Source organism: Buteo buteo, chromosome 17, assembly GCF_964188355.1.
Source record: "Buteo buteo chromosome 17, bButBut1.hap1.1, whole genome shotgun sequence".
NCBI lineage: Eukaryota > Metazoa > Chordata > Aves > Accipitriformes > Accipitridae > Buteo > Buteo buteo.
In genome coordinates, this window is record NC_134187.1 from 6,390,219 (window position 1) to 6,412,010 (window position 21,792).

General features: G+C 38.6%; 1 protein-coding gene across 2 annotated transcripts in view; it reads right to left on the minus strand.

Moving 5' to 3' along the window:
- Window positions 1-21,792, minus strand: part of RCAN2 (regulator of calcineurin 2) — a 93,168-nt gene that overhangs the window by 39,792 nt on the left and 31,584 nt on the right. The window contains exon 1 of one of the 2 annotated variants that reach the window (XM_075048987.1): window positions 3,806-4,181. The exons of the other annotated variant lie outside the window; for it this stretch is intronic. Within the exon in view, the coding sequence (XP_074905088.1) occupies window positions 3,806-3,892 (87 nt within the window). The 5' untranslated portion in view covers window positions 3,893-4,181. Of the gene's footprint in view, window positions 1-3,805; window positions 4,182-21,792 lie in introns of those variants that run through there. 2 annotated transcript variants of the gene reach the window in all.

Sequence of the window (21,792 nt, forward strand, 5' to 3'; positions counted from 1 at the left end):
TATTTCCCTTTGCTGGCTGGCTCATGTCCACATTGTTTTTTCCTTGTATTAAGATAGCATTCTTCTCCTCATTACTTTACATTACTGTCTTCAGATACAAATTTGATCAGTCTGGATCATTAGTATTTCTTCTCTGCTACAGTGGTCCCAATCATACCTTGCTGCCTAGCGGAATGGTGCATGTGAACATAATTGAAGAGAGAACATGAAGAATTAATAATATAAGAATATCTTGCTTAGAGTAAGAAGTATGAGTTTAAATTCTCTTCCACTGTTTCAGTGATGTCTGGAATTTCTGTTAGAAATAAACAAGATATTCATTAACTAATTGCTTATGTAACAAACATCATTACATAAAGTTATCATCTAGAGGCACCGGAAGAAGAATTTTAATTATCCAGGTGAACTTCAAAGCAGAACTGCACTTCATGATTTCTATGGTTCTCTTCTCAAGTTTCCCAATTCCTGATACACAAACACTGAACAGTCAGTAGCATCTTTATTAGTGTGACCCAGTTTTTGGATTATAAAAGACATTTCAAAGCAGCAACTGATCAAAACCAAAAGGCCTGTTGGATGGGTTCATGCATGGTAAACCAAGGGTGTCAGTGCTGTGGGCCAGCTGCCAGTTGCAGGGCATCCACACAAGCCTCTGTTGAAAGGACGAGCCACTCCAAATGCTGAAACTAAAAAGCTTTGCCTTCAGCACTAAGTAATAGCTCTCCTGTTCCAGAGGCCAAATGGAAAAAAAGAGTATTTCCGAGCCTGTCTGCCAGATGCTAAGAGCATAATGCCTACAGAATAAGGTCACTTCCATAGGTGTAAAAGCAGCAATAAGCTCAGGAGCTCGCTCCGCTCCAAGACCGCTGCCCAGTAGCAGCCTTTGCCTCTCTGTAAGAATGCCCCAGCACTGAAGGGCTGTTGCCCTGGAGGAGTGACAGCCTCAGGAGGCATCATTGCCACTTGCTGCAAGAGCTCCTGCTCTACAGCCCAAATACATACCAAGCTCTTCCACTGCAGGCCTGGCAAACAGGGCAGCTCCTTTCCACACCTCCACACCCCTCTTCAGCTTGCTGGCTGCTGTCAGCCTCCCAGGTGCATCCAACCCACATGCTGTAAGCGGGACAGGGATGGCTCAGTACAGCGAGCATCCTGCTCCAAAGCCTTGAAATAGTGAGCTATGCTGCAAGCATATCCTAAAACCTAAAACACAATCCTTGCTGACATTAGAGAACTACTTCTACAGGACTAATAGCTCATTTTAGCAAATCTCATCAAGCACCACACGTATCATGAAATCTTTAATGTATCTGTTCTACCACTGAAGGAGCATTCCCTTCATACAGCCAGAAGGCTCCCTACAAAAAACTCTCCCCTACGTGAAAAGCTCTGTAGCAGAAGAAAACTGAAAGGACAGTAGCCTAGACTTCAGTTTTCAATACTACTTGTGCCTTCCAGTTGACCTGCAGAAGGGCTGGGTGGAGAGGTAGGCGCACACAGGAGAACAGGGCAGGGGGAGAAGGCAGGATTTCTGTGCTTGCGTTTGCTCTTCTACTGCAAGTTCCACACCCATCTCTTCTCAGAAACAGCCTCCTTCCTTTTTAACCTTAAAGCCTGATGTTCCTGTCATCTTATCGAAGTCAACACAAATATTTTTATGTTGACAGCGACCATACTGTCAACAAAAAAACCCCCCACCTTGAAGTGAACCCCTTTTGCAGACAAAAAAACATTCTTTTTTTTCTTTGCTGCAATTCTCCTGGGTGTGAGCAAAAAGCAGTAGGTCTCTCCACCTGCAAAATATCAGTAGGGCTGAAACTTTCACAGAGAGGATGCCCACGCTGCAGCCCGCTGTGTAGAGAGAGACTGGGCATCAGCACGGAGCTAGGCAGGCTTGTGCGCTGGCAGCAGCCTAGCTGCGGCAGTGCTGCACACAGCCTCCGACAACCGAGTTTGTTGACAACTAAGTGAAAATTAGCCTGCAGTGAGCTGTGGGTCACCGAGGACAGACTGCTTCTAGCATCTAAGCCAGCCAACTTCTAAACAGACTTACCATTTCTAAGCTGCAGTGCAGTCTGCAGTGCAGTCTCCATTGTAAATATACCTGAAGTCTTTGCAGTCAACATTTTAATTCAGACATCAGAAAAAAAGAAGAAAAAAAAGGCAGTTTTAACCAAAGCGAACAAAGTACAGAAAGTCTAAGTAACATGAAAGGGATTACAATTCCTGCAATGTCTCTGTAACCCTTTTGTTCTCTTTTATGCCATGTTCCTGGGCCACACTCTCCAGATGCTGCAGCTTAAATCAGGCTAATCCAAGTCTTACAAAGTCAATGGAACACTTTCTGCTGATTTTATGCAAGCCAAAATTTCGCTTTTTCATTGTTACTGCCACATGAATAAGGATACAAGAAAATTACTACAACTTTAATTTCTTGCATAGTCTTACATTGAGCACAGACCAGACACTAAAAGACAGTTGCTCCAGGTACAAGCCCATATCAATGCAGGTATAATTCCTAAATTTAAAAAAACACGTACTTAAGTAAAAAAGAAGAAAAAAAGGAATAAGCAGATGAACATTTTACTACTTCAAAATGCTACAGGAAACATGTCCCAATGCAGGCAAGACTGTTCACCTGAACCATTCCTCTGAATTCTTCACTATTTCATCTCCAAATCCAATATTAAACTGATAGGGAAAAGCTTCTTAAATTAAGAAGAATCTCTTGCTGGCAACACAAAAGCATCTGTACAAAGTATACATGATATCACTTGGTAACAAACTAACAAGGAAATAAAAATCGTAATAACCTCTTGCAAATGAAAGTGGGTTTATTTCCAGATATTTCCATTGGCTTCAATACTTGACTCAGAATTAAACAGAACAGGGGATCAAAATTTGACCTCCAATTTGTAAATCCTTCTTCTCCCTGTTACACTCTTTCAATACTAAGAACAATCAGATTAGAAACTAATGTATCTTTGTCCTTTAAATAAACTGCTGAATAACACTGTATTATGCCTATGAGCTCTTTCAGATGATCTGTGAAAAGCATATTTGAAATTCCTCTTTCAAACTTAATTTGCAGTGATTTTCTTGCAGTAATACGAGAATAAATGAAAAGATAATTGATTTCAACAGTAAGCAATTACACACAATGACTTTTCTACAGCAGTTGTCTAATTAAGAGACTATGAGCCCAGCATATCAAGCCTTAGATTTAAGCACTGTTTTTGATGTATTCATATGATATGCGAATGCACAACTTTTTGTATACTGTTATATTGCAGATGCACCAAAATACTTACTACAAACTTCTAACCCTTCACAAAAAATTTATACTTGTATACATTATTTAGATCTGAAGAAAGAAACAGCTACTGTTCAACTGAGTAAAAATACCTGAAGATTATCATATCAACATTGATAAATAACATTTAAGGCAAGGCTGATCTAAAAAGTGACACTGGACTAAAAATATCTCGACAAAATTAACAATGAATGATTTGTTATGAATATGAAACACGCATATGCACAGATGCCAGTTATATAACCCTTTTCTTGTATCATTAAAGAGTAAACACCAGCCTATTCTTTCAGCTTATCAAAACACAGTAAAAAGCAGGCACATTTCTCTCCCATATTTCTCTCCCCTAATTAACAGATTTTTTAACTGCATGTCTTTTACTACTGCAGCAGAATCTCATCTGCCTCCTTATTCTGAATTGCTACGTACAAATGCCTATTGCTCCCAAAGGCTTTTCTAAGAAGCATCTGTAACAAAAGAATTGTAGGCGCATACCTTAACCTCTTGGTTGGCAAAAATCTCCACATCAACCCCACAGGCAACCAGAGTGGAGACATCACAGTCCATGCTACGGGCTGGCATCCCCCCCTTCTGTACACAGAGTTAGGCAACCTCAGAGTAACAAATGATTGGAAGAACAGAAAAAAATAAAATAAAATCTTCAATTCAGTATTGTAACTGAACAGTCCAAAATTCTGTTTCAATGCTGACAATAACTGCAAGCTTCCGACGCAAGCTCTTTGCACTTAACTGAGTTGCTCCTTGCCTTTCCCTCGTACACCCACCAACTGAGCAGGCACAGCATAGTAACAGCGCTATTCCATCTCTCATGGCAATGACATCACCACAAAGACTGACATAAGCTAAATCTATTTTTTCAACCCTTTTATCTCTAGGCAGCACAGTGGATCAAATTGAACATGATTATGTGCTAAATCTGAACTCGGACTAAATCAATTCAAGCAGCGTTCACTGGCAACTGAGTCATAGCTGTTGTTTCAGCTGAGTGCTTATGCTGGCAAAAAAGATCGCCAGACACTGAAAGCTCCACTCTGAGTGTAAATTAACCCAGCATTTAAAACCACTAAGCTCAAGGTAACATTCGTTACTTCATTATACTTTAAAATCTACAGCAGAGCACTAATGAAAAAAATAAAACCCAAACAACAAAACCTCAGCACTCTGCTTTTAATAGCTCTATGTCTTCTTTTTTAATAAAGCACACTATATAACCCTACACATGAGATTAGAGAACATCTAGTCCTAGCATCAGGAGTGATCAACACACTGCAAATTTGATCCCAGTACTTAGACATACAAGTTGCACTATGACTCATCTTCATAAAGATCAGAGGCATGTCTTGCATGTGATTTGGAAGTCAATACCCCTTCAAAGAACAGAACACGAAAATTTCCCTTGAAATTAGGAATTCGCACTAGGCAGCCTTTATACCATATGTCCTTAGAGCTACTACTCCACAAATTTAACAGTATTCAACTGAAAGAAATATTTTTAAGTAAAGTGAAGATGTTTTACACCTGCTGACTCAGTGGATCTGTTTATTCTTTGCAAGGTTATTTTTTAATGATAGAAATAAAATATCTACAAATTTGGGACTTCTAAAGTTGATCTTTATTCCAGACCTGCACCATTATTTTTCCTCTAATGTTTCATTCTTGTCATCCATAAATTACTTTTAATTGTTGCAGGCCTAGAGATGACATTTGTGGGTAAGTCAGATTAACAGGCAGAATTAAAATATTTATTAAACTATTGATATAAACCTATAGCAGCAGCACACAGCTCAATGTAAGAGACTGTTCTGTTTAACTCCACTTCATTGACAGAGATATTGCAGGTTGTACCATGTTCTGTGATGCTGCGCATAGTTTGCTACTGACTTTTAAACTAGGTTGTCTAAAACTATCTCAGACACATGTACTGAACTGCAGTCAGTTTGGGCTGCAGACTACCATACCCTTAATGAAATTCAGAATGAAGACACCTGGGGAAAATATATTGAGTTCTTTGCACCAAAACTGTGCATTTTGACACCTAAAAGCAGAAGCAGCTTCAGATTAGACTCAAGTCACCCAGCTTTCCGTCTTACTCTTTCACCAGCACCATAAATTTGTTAAGCGCAGGGATTTCCAGGTTAGCCAAAGACAGAACAACCTCCGCTGAGAAATCCACTCTTTACGCCTGTGAGTCGGCAGTAAGGTTAGAAGCTGATACAGAAAAGCTGAGATCTCTTACCAGCACATTCTTTTCCAAGTTCTATTAAATTATTTGCCCACTTTTTAAATTGCATTTATAGCAGCCCCCATCAGCAGTAATCACAAGCTCAGATCCAGAACCAGGACAGAAACATATCCCAGCACTAAAGAGTTTACAAACCAAGACTATACTAATCAACAGAAATGGATGAGGTAGTACAAGGCAACAAATGAATCAATATGGTTTATCATGATAATCAATTATTTTGCACACCAGTCACTTGATCACTGTCAAGTTTTTTTATAAACCATAGGAAAACACTTTTTAGAAAGAATTTGAAGTTAACATTTTTGTGCATGTTTAGAGGAACTTTTCTTTATATATTTGAATATCATATATATGTGATATCATAGAAAAAAGCCATAAAGATGCCTGATTGAAGTTCTAAGCAGGCAGCAATGGAAAAATCATGTCACCAGAAAACTGAGAATTTAGTAAGTGGTTATCAAAGAGCTGGAAGGAAACACTGAAAGCAAAGACGAGTCACGTATATCTGAGTCCAATGAAAGTTTTAGCAGTAATGGACCAACAGGACAAAAAACCATAACGAACATTTGAAAAAGGAAAAGATCAAGAATTGGACGATGCTGATCACTAAGGTCTAGAAAGGCATCTGAAGTGAAAGCGATGCCTGGCCTGAGTGTGGTTTCATAGCAGCGACAGAAAAAAGATCTTACAATGCAGAACTCCACTGGATAGTTCCATAATTTATTTACTTTTTTCATTTTTAAAACTGTCACCTATCAATTTCAATAGCCTATCTCCTTAATCTTCTTATGAAAACCCAGTACATGGCATACAAACTGACCTGTTCCACTTCATGATTATTCTTGCACTTCTACTATTCATCTCCTTTCAAAACAGAATCATTGCAATTTTTCTACTCCATCTGAGTAAGGAAATGTTACTGAGATCACAGTTACTTTAATTTCGTGTTTCTTCTTGCCTATTCCTAAGCATAACCCATTTTTCCCCCTTAAAATCCACTCTAGCTCAGTAGGGTATTTTAGTGAGCTCTTTACAGAGCCAACCTAGTTGTTTTTTCTTTTCAGAAATTAAATTCAATTCACCAAACTTGCAAGAAAAAAATAAAGCCATATTTCATGCATATTTTAAAGTATCATGTTTAATAAACAGAAATTGATAGAGACAGATATGCACTTCAGCATACTCAAAGAACCTACTCTTTCAGTAGGTTCTCCAGATCACAAACTGCTACTAATCACAGCTTTTGTACTAACACATGCACAGGAAAGCTGCTCTCTTGTTGGCTGGTGCTAAGCTAGAGGATTTGTGGATCACATATATACCTTAAAGCTTCACCTGAAAGTTAAAGGCTAGACAATATATGGAACATTAATACTCACCAATACAAGCAGATCTTTTTTCAAGTAAAACATTTGGTGCTGAGGACCTGACATCAACAGTATACCTATTTCAAGAGTGATTATTTTAAGCTAGCTCAAGTATGCCCCGAGGACTGGTACCCAGCAGCAGCACAGCAGAAGCAAGCCTGGAGGCATCCTCTGTTTTAGGTTCATCTGAAGGGAATCCACATGCGGAGTGCTCTGTGATGTGAGCCAAAGCACAGAAGGTGGATGACCATTTCAGAAGAAAATTACCTGAACTAGAATGTTAACGTAAGTGCGTCCAAAAGTATATAACTCTATTGCCGTCCCCTACCAATTTTACGTTGGGCTTAATACCACAACCACTAATTCTGAGAATGGAGAAAGAGTTTTGAACAGTCATTCAGAAGTTTCTCAACATGTTTCAGGTCTTGTCCGTAGTAACAATTATGCATGGAATTAAAGGGGCACTATTCACTATATGTGAATATTTCAGGGGAGTGAATTTAAGAACAATTGAGACCCACTTGTATATCTAGGCTGAGTATGGAAATACCAAGTTTTTACAGTTACATGTAAAGCCATCAAACAGGTTCTGGAACTCAGAATAATACTGATATAAACATAACGCCGGGTGGTATTGTTGCTTCTTAAGAACCAAAGTAATCCTGTAGCATTGTTGCCTCAAGCCTTCAAAAGACTGATTAACAAATAAGAAGACAGTGATAGTTTGAAGAAAAAAAAAAAAAACATGAGAAGTTTGATATGTTTGCTATTCAAGGGCTGTTTAGATTATGTGTACTCAAGGTAAAGCTTATCTAGTTTAAGATTCTGCTTACAATAGAGGATGCTTAAGGAGTGTTTGGATAATAGTCAAGGCACCAGATGACATTTCAGGGTCACAGACTTGCTAATAAAGGACCTTCATCCTCCTTGACATTGAGCAACGAGGGGTTGCCAAGAGAAACAAAGACCCTGGTGTCCTCAGATGACACACGCTCACAGAAGGACAAAAGGAGGAGGGGGATTCTTCCCCAAACAACCCCCGAAGACCACCAGAGACCCACGCAGGCATAGAAGGCTCTGGGATGATTGCTCAAGAGAACACCATGTCATACTTGCTCAGCATAATGAATATGCAATAGTTAGGTGAAACATATGTATTAGGTGTGGTGTTTTAACTAAAGTGTGTAAGTATGGACTGAAAACCTCAGTGGGGGTGCTCCATTTGTGGAAATCTTCCACCTTGCGCAGAATAAAGCAATATCTCCTCTCTAAACGTACTTTGTGTTTCGGGAGTTACTTTCTGATGAGGTGACAGCATCACTAGACTCTGATGATTAACACTTCATGATCATGTCTTACACTTCAATCAGCAAACCCCTCCAAAAAGACAAGAAGTTTCCAAAATCAGAAAGAAAATAAGTCATGTTGTTCCAGCCAGGGACAATTTTGTGTTCTGGATTTGTACAGTGCCTGGGATAACACAGTCCTCATTTACAACCTTTACTCCTATGTGTGGAGTTTTTGTTTTTCTAGAGCGTTACCATAGTTATAGCTATGTTTCAGCTTGATACGTATAAATAGTACCACAGATTGAAGACTTTTCAAGCTCAACTGTCAAGTCATTAAAACAACTTGTGCAAAATCTTGACCCTCCTTTTACAAGCAAACAACTACTGATTTAGCCTTAGGGAAACTTCACGGTATCTGGACCTCACAGTAACATCAGCCACATTATAACCAAAAACACTAGCTAAATTCAAAAGCAAGTGTGAACATTTTTTGCTCACTGGATAAAGCTTGTGTTCATTATTACTAGTAATAGATGGATTATTTCTGCAACAGCTCTGCTTGCAGATGCAAACCATATCAAGGTGCTGTAGAAATCAAGAACAATAAAAAGAAACCCTACATCAATGACCTTTGACTCTTGAATGGACCACCGTAAATAGATTCCCATTATGTCCGACTCAAATGTTTTTAGTGATGTGCATCTTTATTGACCTCATTCAGACCACTACACAAGTCAAAAGTATTTAAAACCAAGCTCCCTTATATACCTGTCGCTAGGAACACACTTTTACAAATACAATCCTATTTTTTTAACAGAATTATAAAAGATAAATACTTTTAAAAACCCATAAAAATTTAGTAACGTAAGAGACAGCCCTGAAAAAAAGCCCTGAAAAGACAGTTCTTCCAGTTTTTCTGTCTGCAGCAGAAGATAAGAAAGGCCAACCAGATCCATTCTTCAAGAGCAAAGCTAGCTCCTCCAAAAAGGTCTTTCATAAAGACATTAAAAGAAAGAGGAATACTGAAGAGTAAGTAGGGTTCAGCTCAGCCATAGAAGGGAAAAAGAATATGTGTAACTTTTTTTAGTTATGACAGTGAGCATTGTCTCATGCTAAAGTAGATTACCCCCAAAAGGATGGAAGTAACAGATAAATCCAGCCCAACACATCACATCAGGGGAATCTGGGCCAATAAGTGGGAACTGAGGGGAGGAGTTATCCTCATCTCTAACTACGTTGCAGTTTATGGTCTGTGTATGTTGAAGGGTGAAAGGCTGGCACGTTCAGGACACAATTCAGAGATGTCTGAAGCTGTGGGAGATGTGAAAGCAAATGAGATAAAATACATTACCCGATGCTATGAGCTAACATTGCCATGCTAGATGAATTCACTGTTACCTGGAAATAACATTCCCACTCATCATTCCCAAACAGAATGGCCACCAAATGTTACTCTGTTAAATTATGCCCCTTTGTGGGGGCATGTGAGAATGCTGTGAGAATTTTAACTCTTATGTATACCCTTTTTAATAGATGAAAAAGCCTGAGATTCCATTAATGTCCATTAGCAAATTTCTCCAAGAACAGAGTCAACAGCTGAAACAAGAATGAGTTAAGCCTGAGGAAACCTATCTGTACCAACTTACTCTTTCCTCGGTTCTAAATTACTATCAAAACTTCATGAACTTTCAGAGGCTATTGAACACAGCAATATCAAAGATCTAAAAGAGAACATCTAGAGCATCTTTGAACCCCCCAAAGATGATAAATAGATGAATTATACATCAATATCTTTTAGATAGAAAATTTAACTGGTATTTACAATAAATAAGGAACAATGAACTATCCATCTTCCCAAGATGAGTTTGACCCCCAAGCTAAAGTTTCTACAAATTCTAAATTGGCAACAATTGTGGCAAAAAAGGACTCCAGTTCACCCCTTCTCATACCAAATAATCATTCCTATGGTTTGAAGATTTTTAAAGTCAGAATTTTGGCCAGAGAAAAAAATGAAAATGGAAATTTAACTGAACTTAGAATAACCCTAAATCAATAAGTTTCTCATACATGCAGAACTCTAGAGCTTGGAAAATCCCTAGCTGAACCACACCTTGGGCTGGCCTTGATTTTTGGAAAGGTAACTTTTCTGTATTATAAGTGATATTTTGCTTTTCTGTAGGTAATAACTTTGTTAGTCATGCTTATAGATCTCAGAATCTGAGGGTCCAAGAATCAGAAAATAAAACAAATCATAAACATTATGAAGGATTTCTCCCTCCTTTAATACAGATAATATCAAGCAACTTGAAGACCCGCATACAATAACATGAGAATACTTCAGTGACTGAATAAATGACTGTCATTTAGCCAACATCATTTTGCTGTCTCGCTTAGCTACATACAAGTTTCAGCTCTGAGTCAGAATTGTTCAATTACTTTTAACGTGGCATTATCATTCATAGTCCTTAGCTTCCAAGTATATGCGGGGAAGTGTGAGGGGGTGGAAATCATCAGTGCATGTGTCTTCTGTCTACTGGAAATGGTTACAAATCCTTCTCTGTGCCAGATCCACACAGAATAACTGTTACAGTTCCAGACTACAGAACCCTCTCTCTCATAAAATGAGCTGCCGCAGTTCAGAAGTCAGGACGCCCTCGATTCATTTGGTGAACAGATGACCACCCACAGAATACATAACACACATATATGAATCCCTGATAACAGAAGAGCATCATAACCCTGCAGTGTAAGCTAAATTTATTTGCAGTCTGTCTACACAGTATCATAGATAAATTGCATAGGTTTCAGTTTTAAGAGAACTAAACATAGATCTCCACATCCTGGTATATACATTGCCATTACAGGTGACAGATTTGGGACTTCATTTCATTGCTTCAGCATGGACAGCTAGTGCAATGTGAGCTGCCTTAGGGTATCCAAGACACATGCACGGGGTCGACAAACGTGATAAAGGACCTCTGGAAGACCCTTCTCTTCTGAACCATCAGCCAGAGGCCCTGAGAGATGCTCCAAGACAATTAAATTAGCACTAAGCACCTGTATTTGGGCAACTGAATACTTCTTGTTCAATACACTCAACGGACTCTAGAGTGGGATTTTGCTGACCAGTCACATGATGCGTATTTTAAGCTGGGCTGAATTGCTCTCTAACCTCCACTGATTGCTAACTAGATTTCCAGCAACTACAACAGGAACTTAAACATATAGTGCATAAATTTGAACATCAGCTTGTACATAAGTGTTGACCTTGAACTGAATCTTACACATATTGTTACCACTGTGCCTCAATTTCTTCAACAGCAATAGAGAAATAGTGATACCTACTGTGTAGGTGTATGGCAATGTTAATGAGCATGTGCAAAACAATTTCCCAGGCAAATTTCTAAAGATAACAAAAATGTATTGATTAATTTTATAAAAATAATAGAATGACCAAAGACTACAAAACAGATGAAGCGCCTACATGTATTTACTCTTGCAGGACTTGAAAACGGGATTAAAACCAGGTCATACATAGATTCTATAAGAAACTGCCACACACACAGGATGCCAGGCCAATGCTCCAAGAGCTGCAAGAAACTGAGATCTCAGGCACCTTCTCAGTTCGCATTGGGAAGATGGAGGTACTCATAGGCTGGCACAGGAGCAAGATGGTGAAGAGATGGATTCAATTCTTGACAGAACTACCTATGTGACCTTGGATGAAAAACATGCAGGAACACACATTAAGGGCTCAGAGCTGTTGTGTTTTATTAGGATTTTACGTGTAAACTGAGCAGGACAGGTACTCTCCATTACTAGATGTTATTTAATGGATTATGCCGGTTGGGATAGGCCTGTAATACTCCTGCCTAAAAATGTGATTTACAGTTATCCATGAACTCTGTTAACAGTTTCAAAATGTATTTTTAAATCATTTCCATTTACCCTTACTTTTCTCAGACTAGCAAGGGTATTTAACATGCCTGTATGTTTTCCTTGTCATGTGAGGTGCTTCATCACAGCAAAATGCCCTTGAAAGAAGAGCCTGGAATACCAATGCTTACTGCTGTGAGAGACCAACCTTATCTCTCAACTGCAGCTCTGCACAGGACACACAGGTGAGAGATTTAATGGCTGTGCTGAGAGAAAACAGTGCTTACTGCCAAGCCAGCAAAAGCAGTCCAGTTCAAAGGAGAAGGGAAAAAAAAAGGGAACCATCAAACAGCATGCAGTCAGACAGCAAATAATGAAGCAATGAATAACAGATTTCTTAAAGTAATTGCTACTTTATCCTGATATTATAGGGTGGGTATTTATTTTGCTGCAACACTTTAAACCAGATAGTCTCTTCTCCTGTTAATCCTCTGATCCAACTATAGACAAAAAATGTGTTGATAATTAAAATTTACCATATACAAGTATCTGTTCTTGTCTTCATTACAGATAGAAGACAGTCTTCCATTTTGATAAATTCTCTATTATTTTTTTATTTATGTTCAAAGAACAGATGGAGATTAGATTATATGGGACGCAAAAGTCAGATATAAAGCTTCTCCAGTGACTCTAAAGTGAAATGTGAAATCTGTTGAAGAAGTTGTGGGGTTTTTCACCTAGAGCATATAACTGATGGGGGGGGGGGGGGGGGGAACCCAAGTAATTCTAAAATATTAGTGAAATTATAATATATTTATAAATGGTTTTATCAAAGTCCCTCCCCGCAAGGCTGATTTCATGATTTCACGAACAGAAGAAAGAGACCACGATGGCCCATTTAAGAGCCTGTATCTTACATGAGGATAGAAGAGATCAGATTTAGTTTCCTCTTTTTCCTCCCACTAAAAAACAGACTTATTTTCCAGCCAGAACTTGAGTAATAGTCTTCCACTGACTCAGCCCAGGAAAGGACCAGAACCAGTCTTCCATTCTTCTGTTTTGTACTCTCAGTTTACTCAACATTTCAGTAGTTTTTATAAAGTGTCATACAGCTCTAAACAGATATTAACAAAATAAAAAAAATTAAAACAGAGCTAGTTCCCATACAGTCATCTCACACGTGAAGTATCAGTACAGTGGTTTCAGATGATGTATTTTTAATACAGTTCTAAATCATTTAGTCATTCTATATTTTGGTTCACTCTAATAAAAGGGCATTACAATGCATTGTCAATATTAAATTGACAGTAATTAAGTAGCAGATACATTAAAAAATACAAGTGAGTGACAGAAAATTGATCTTATTTCAAAGCAATTTATCTATATTTAAACAATCAGCTTCCTTCTGAAACATGGAGCTGCGAACAATGAACCCAAATGTATGCTATTACACAAAATAAAACATTTTCTATTAGAAGAACATTTCAATACAAAAATTCTAAGTCATTCTAGTTTTGATAATATTCAAGAAAAAAACCTCAAGTATTTCTGATTCAAGTCATCCAGATCCATGGGAAGTCTTCTCTGCACTAGATATTCTGGCCAAATTAGAGGTACCACTAAAATGCCTAGCATAGAGAAAGCCTCTATATCTACCAGTGCAGATTTTTCCCACTTTCAAACAATGGTATCAGCCATACTTGCAATTGAGGCAGCAGTTCTGTGTGCACCATACAAAGTCTATGATAGATGTAAACTATCTTAAGACCTTAGGTATACATGTCGTTCCTCACCACCTTACTTTGTAAAGCCTCTTAATCACATAGAAAAGCCTAGACAACAGTGACTTTTCAAGGGCTTTTTTCAAAGGCAGGAGGGGGACAACCCAAATATTGGCTCCAACTAACCTAGAGCAGTTCAGCTGTTTTAGCTTTTGGGTTTTGTTTGTTTTGGCTTTTTTCATTTAACTTTAAGTAACCTGGTTTTAATCAAGAATCACTGTGAAAACTTGAAAAACCAGAAACAACTGTTCTGTGAAGTTCTGTGAAGTTTCTTGTTTTCTTGGAAACATGACACTCTCTCAGCCTCAGATTTTTATGTATTTCTTTATTTTATAGCTTCTTACAGTCTTCCAGCTGCTACATCATAAGCAAACCCAGTTTATGAACTTGTTTGACTTTGGGAATGTGCTGGTTAATTTTTTGAAGATTTCAGATTAAGTGGCTACGCACATTTGAACCTAGGACTAATTCCTAAACTGTACCTGCAGTTAGACCAGTAAACTAAGTCTGCCAGGAATACTCTAAGCATAGTTTTGAGACCAACTAGCACACAACAGTCCACATCTGTGCTGGTACTGTTGGCCTACAAAACAAGAAATCTGTCTTCAACCTGCCCACAGAGAATGTCTCAACTGCTGTGAAGCCCTACCTTGCACAGGAACTGCTAGAAGAAAACACTACTTAGCACAGCTAGATTCAGGCCAGTCTAACAATTTACTAGCCACATTTACATAGACAAGCATGCTTGAACTTACTGTCATAGATGCCATTTTTAAGACTTCTTAGTTGCCCCCACTCCCAGCCAGACTTTAACAGTTAAAGATAGCTTGCAGAGCCAAATGGACCTGTTTAATCACTATTTTTTTAAAAAAAACAAACTATGTTAAAACTTTCAAATCACAAAGGTGAAAAAAAATTGCTAGTTCTCAGAAAATGCTACGTAAAAATGCCACAAAGTCATAACTTCAATCCCAAATCAACTACTTTTGACTTCTGCATGTCAATACACAGAGATGCAGGCCTATTAATCTGATGTGGAGTTGTTCTCTGTAGTGCAGTCCATCTGTAATTTTGTCCAAGCTAGATTTAAACGTCCAAGTGAAGAGTCTCTCTTTAACAAAGACTGTAGTTAAAATCATCTGTTAGGACAATACGCATTTACCTGCTACTCAGTTCTTCATTTCTAATCATGAACACTTGTGCCCCAGTTATTTTCCACTCTGAATTTTGCTCACAACCTTATCACAGCTTACTTCACCTCATAATCAAGCAATGTATATTTAGTTATTTTTATATTTCTTCACAAGTAAGCTCTTCAAATTATCTGAGAATATTTATTGATGATTTAACTTTAATCTGCTAATTATTTCTGTAATGTGTTACCAAGAATTCATTCAAGGTAATATTCTGTTCTAGTTATATGAATCAATTAATAGAACAGTTATGGATACAGCTCTGATACAGAATCTACAGCTTTCCCTTATACAGGGAACTAAAGTTTATCACATAGCTACAGATCACTTAATTTTCTCTTTAGTCAGTTAAATTAGAACAATGCAAAGAAGCTATGAAGTGGGAGAATGCCAGCACTGAAATATACAAAAATAAAAAAATTTGAACCACTACAAGTTAATGCAACAGCCTCAATTTTCATATAAAGCACAGGATTCCAGCTGAGGGGGGCTGAAGTCTTCCTAAAAAACCCAAAACACTCCTCTCCACCCTATGCCCTTCGATGTAAGGCGCTCTCTACTGACACTTACTGTAAAATATGAAGTTGAGATTATATGAGTTTGAAGGTCACTATTTGTTTCGAAGCTTTCCTCTGTAAAGGAATCTTTTTCCTTGCAGCATAAAGCAAGTAGGACTTACGGTAAAAAGGCAGTTTGCTCACTGTTGAAAAGACAAAAAATACAAGTATTAATTCGTAATTCAATATGTAACTTTAAAATACTATATATAAATTTTAGCCGTAAGCTGAATTTTTACAGTCAGAACTTCATACTCACCCTTCCAAGTTAAGATGGACAAGCAAAATTCTACTTCAGTTCACCTGAGATATCACCAATTATATTACAATTTTCTCAGGCCACAGAGAAAATTAGGCTCAAATATTACAACACATAGCAAGAGGCATCTTGGGTGTACTACCTGCTCTCAAAGGAGTACTTGGAACTACATTGTTTTATTTCATGGCACTGTTTTCATCAACTTGAACAAGAAGAAATCCATGCTCCAAAATGCACATAACAGAGGAAGGTCACAACTCTTTAATTAGCTCATAAAGACTGCTAAAATGTATTCTTACATTGGATGATATCAAGTGATAGCAAGCACTTCTCACAGAAACGATATGTTCTGCAGCTAATACAGCTTTATTCCCACTCTAAATTGCTAAGCATATCTCAAGCATGTTTATGTTTCTATCACAAAAGGAAGTAATTGAAGACAGTCACAAGCCAAGAAACATTCCTTGAAGATAACTGAATTAGAACTTGAACAAAAAATAATTTCTTATCTTTTGGACAGAGCAAGCAAAAGAGTTATATATTTCCTGTTCTGTCAATGTTCTTCTAGCATCTTAAAATATTATTGTAATGTCTGGTTGCTATTTACAAAATATTTTACATACACCAAAGAATGCAGCCATATTTCTGAAGGGACACGTACCAGACCATATACAGTAAGCAGATTTTTAAAAGAACAAATTCCCCAGCAAAACAATTCCTATACCAGGTTGCGGACTGTTGCAGGGCAGGTCTGCCCCATATTAGACTGCCCTAAGAGAAGGCCATTGGAGTCTTTAAGGCATCACATTCACTGTAGTGATGGCCATAGTATAAAAAATTTGCACAGAAAAGATTAAAAGAGCATCTTGCTAACTACCAAAAGACATTCCCATCAGTCTACCATCTGGCTATGCGCCAGGAAGTGCAGTGGTCATGAAATAGAGGCAAGGTATAGTCACAGAGTCTTACACTTATCCTACCTTAGCAGCAACATAAAACAGAGACTAAAAAGACATTCATTCATAAAGATACTTATTCTGACATCCATAAAAATAGTCCCAACTTTCTGTCTTGTTCCTGTAAAGATACAAGAGAGAAGGTGGATGACAGACAGAAAAGTTTCTATATTAAGAACCACTTATATGTGGGCCCAGCTACAAAACTGTAAAATAAATGTTCAAAAGCTACTAAATATCGTAGGAACATAGAGTGGTTGGAAGTCCAACCCCCCTGCAGTGAGCCGGGACATCTTCAACTAGATCAGGTTGCTCAGAGCCCCATCCAACCTGATCTTGGACGTCTCCAGGGATGGGGCAAATAAAAGATTTTCTGTAACAGAGAGTAGTTATCAAGTACACAAACATGCTACAAAGAATCTTCAAGGCACTGACAGTTTTCAAAATGGCAGATAACAGAGAACCAAAACCAAGCTCCTTTCTTTCCACTATATCATACCTTCTCCATTTATGACTGCACAGAATCTGCTGCAACCCAGGAAGCCACTAAAAATAGCTGAACTGGAAAAAGAGACTCCCGTATCCCCTCTACATCCTGTTTTTGCAGAGTAAAGTTTTCTAACCACTTCATCTTGTCTCTTATTTTACTTTTGAGATCTCACTATTTGAGTGCTTTCTTGTTTTACTGCATTATTTACAAATTCTAGTAAAAAACATCTGAAACTTTCACCTCAAATCAAAGGCAGAGGGGGTTAGGTCAACCTCAAATTTGATGAATTTGGGGTTCTGTTACCAAGTCATAAAACCACATAACTGGACAGGAATAAATACAGCTTTCTTAAATATAGGTAGAAGTGCGGTAGGCAAGCACAAGCTTACACAACTTAAAGAGATTTTTTGAAGAGGTTTTGAAAGACATCATTGCAAACCATACATTCAAATGCTAAAAAAGGCAGCAAAAGTTTGAAGTTAGTCTTTTTGAAGAGAATCTCTAACAGATTTTGTCTAGCGTATTTTATTTCAGATAAATAAATGGGGCATCACATATAATAAATCACCTGATACAGGACTGGACAGCAAATAGTTTGTTAAAGCAGAGAAGACAAGACTGCTATAGGAACTGCTAAGTGCACGAAAGGATAGCACTGCCTTTAGTGCCAACAGAGGAAGTACCAGACCAGGGGAAGGCTATTAATACTGCTTCTATTGAAATGGATTATTAGCAGTAATTTTATCTGGCATATTAATGACAACCCACGCACAACCCATGACAACCTATGAAACAGGCAGGCACTCATGACTGCCAATGGCTTAAGTCTTCAAAGCACAGAATGATTGGGACTACAAGTTTATCACAGACCAGCAGCATGGGTAAGGTAAGATAACTAGCATTTGGAAAAAGCCAACGCAATCCCAGGTTTCAGCAGCAGAATACTTCCATGTAAAGACAGACAAATTAATATGTCACTTCACAACACCTCAGCTCAATACTCAGTACAGTTTAAAGAAGAGAGAGATAAAAGATGATGGTGGCATAGCAAATGAATACACACTTGTCATTAAATAACAAGCTCCAACATGCGTGTGGGAATGCTAAAAGGACAGCACGAGTGGCATTGCTGTTGCAAAGAAAAGGACAAGAGTAATTTGAAAGATTTTTAAGTTAAGTATGAGAGGGAAGAAATGCAGAGCAGAGAGCGCAATAAACTTGAAATGGAACTGTAAAATAGTTGCATGAATACCTAGGAGTGTCAGTGCTGGAGAGAAGAAAAAAGAAGCCTGAGCTCGCTCCTGTTTCATACCATTTTGCATCATCCACTACATCAGAATCGTGGTCATAATGATTCATAAAGGAAGATGCTTAACAGCAATGCTGAATAATGAAATAGCACAGGAGAAAGTGTGGGAGTCATGAAACTCAAGCACACGGTCAGCTCAGCTAAGAGATTATTACAGCTGATACATTCTTTCAGCCATAGAAGTAGGGGGAAAGAATAGTTCTTAAAGTTGGAGCTTGCCGAGCATAGATAAAATCAGATTGATTGTCTGGGTCTGTCACCTGGAATCAGGGCAAAGATATTGTGACATATTCAGCATAAAAGAACAAAAAAGACATCAGAAAAGGAAAAGCAGTTTGGTTTTAGTCATTCAAGTTTTTACATTGTCAGCAAAGCACATGTAAGTGTCCATTAAAACAGGCCAGCTGGATTTAAGGAGCCAGAGAACTGAGAAGCTGAATCACCTCCAGCTTTTGTGCTGATGACTGAATTCAGATGAAAAAAAGGAATGATCCAAGGCAACTTAAAGAGGGTTCCTACCAAAAGAGACAATGAAGCACAGAGCAACAATGGATTATGTCTCATCAGTAAATTGGGAATACAGTGTCAAATCCAAGTCTAACCAGAGCTCATTAATAACCTAAGCTACGAACATACTGGAAGCTGTTTTACTTCCACAAAGCCCAATTTTAATTTGGGTAAAAATTCAAGAAGTGCCAGTCAAACAAGTGCCTGAATTTGTGCAATAAAATTATTCTAATGACTGTTAAATCAGTACAAGCAATTGATCATTCTAAATTAACTGGTCTACAATGATTAATTTAAGTGTGGGCAAACAGGAACCAGCAGTCTGGTCTTAGCATACCAACACTCCTGAATCCACCAAGAAAATTCTACTTCATACAGAGCTTTTATGGGAATGCTTTATAAGAACAGTCTTAAGTTGTGACTTTTTATATGAGAGAAAGACAAGTAAGAATCAGGGAAGGCAAGTCTGGAGATCATTTAGTCCAACCTCCTGCTCTGCGCAGGGTCAAACTAGAGCAGGTTGCTCAGCATCATGCCCAGTCAGGTTTTCAATATTTCCAAAAATAAAGAGTATACAGTCTCTCTAGGCAAGCTATGTTAGCACTTGACCACCTTACAATAAAAAACTTTTTTTTATTATTATAAACTTTTTTAAAAAAAGTATTTAAATGAAATTTCCTTTTTTTTTTTTTTTTTTCCAATTTGTGCCCACCACTTCTTTTCTTTTCACTGAACACCACCGAGAGGAGTCTGGCTTCAACTTCTTCACTCCCCCCCACCATCAGGTATTTATACACACTGATAAAATACCCCTGAGCCTTCTATTCTCCAGGCTGAACTGTCCCAGCACTCCAGCCTCTCTCTTTACATGATGCTCAAGTCTCTGAATCACCTTCATGGTCCTTTGCTGGACTCTCTCCAGTATATCTGTGTCTCTGGTACTGGGGAGCCCAGAAGTCTAGTTCTAGAACAAAGCACTCAGATTGGTCTCACCGGGGCTGAGTAGAGGAAAAGGATCACCTCCCTCAACCTACTGCCACCACTCTTTTGAACACTGCCCAGAATGTCTTTGGCCACCTTCACTACTAGCATGCACTGCTGGCTCATGTTCCACTTGAGAGAAATGGCCCTGAAGCCCTGGTGGACACCAAGCCGCTTCCTAGCCAGTCAGTCCCCAACATAGCCTGGCGCATAGGGCTGTTCCTCTCCGGGGGCAGGACTTGGCATTTCCCTTTGCCGAACTTCATAAGGGTCCTGTTGGCCCATTTCTCCAGCCTGTTGAGGTCCCTCTTAGGGGCAGCACACCCATCTGGTCTGTCAGCCACTCCTCCTGATTTTGTATTGTCTTCAAAACTTGCTGAGAGTGCACTCGCTCCCATCATCCAAGTCATTAATAAAGATGCTACACACTAGTGGCCCTAGCAGCAACCCCTGGGGTGCACCACCAATGACTGACCTCCAGCTGGACTTTGTGCTGCTGATCGCAACCCTTTTAGCCCAGCAGCCGAGCCACTTTTTTAATCCACTTCACTATCTACTCATCTAGTACCTACTTCATTAGTTTGTGTACGAGGATGTTACAGGGGACAGTGTCAAAAGCCTTATTAAAGTCAGAACAAACAACATCTGCTCTCCCCTCATCCATTGAGCTAGTCACTTCATTGCAGATCACCATCAGGTTGGTTGAGCATGCCTTCCCACATAGTTTACACTATAACTTAAGGAATGAACCAAACCCCATTTTTAACCTTTCCTCCCACATTTGTTGCCTTTCTGTCCCTTCTGCTTTTTATTCTGTCTCCATGTCTGAAATTCAACTAAGCATATCCTAGCACAATATAACTTATTTGCAGGTGGCTGTTCAGTAGCTCCACAACACTGATATGCACAGAGCAGAATATAATCCATAGTAATGGGATATTCATTTGTGTACCAAAAATGTGTTTTTCTTCTAAAATGTTTGAGAGAGTTTACATGACTAAGAATCATGCTAATAAGGCCCCAGGCATTCTTTATTATTCTGTTGTAAGTCTCCCCAAGCAGGTGAAGAAAACTCAACTTCAATACCTTTCACATACACAACAGTATTTTACAGGTACATATATATTTGTATTTAGTTCAGATCAGGATTGTGCCTTTGAAGCAAGCCTCCTGACAACCCCCACCTATCCCACTTTGTTCTACAGCAGTGATCAGGCTGAGTGTGCAAATTGGGTTTCTTTGGACAAAACTGAAGTGCAAGAGGCATTCCAGGAGCATAATGAGCATGCTCAGTCCAGAGAACTTAAACTAAACTAAAAAGTAGTCTGAAATACCACATCCCCACACACATAACACACACAACTATTTTCCTCTACAGACCCGCCTCTGCTTTGCTATCGTGCTCTCTAATACAGACACAGCCAGTGAACACCTTCAAGATCCCAGTTCAGAGACAGTTTCATTTTGCAGAGGTTGTCAGAAAGTAAGAACTTAAGCACACAGAACTTAACCACTATATGGAAAAAAATTAAAATTTATCACCAATGCAAAAAAGATTAGGTTGGTGTCAGAATGACACTAACCATATTCCATCTCTTCACAGTCATGCAGGAAGAAATGTGAAGAATGGTATCTTCCGATCTGTAATAAC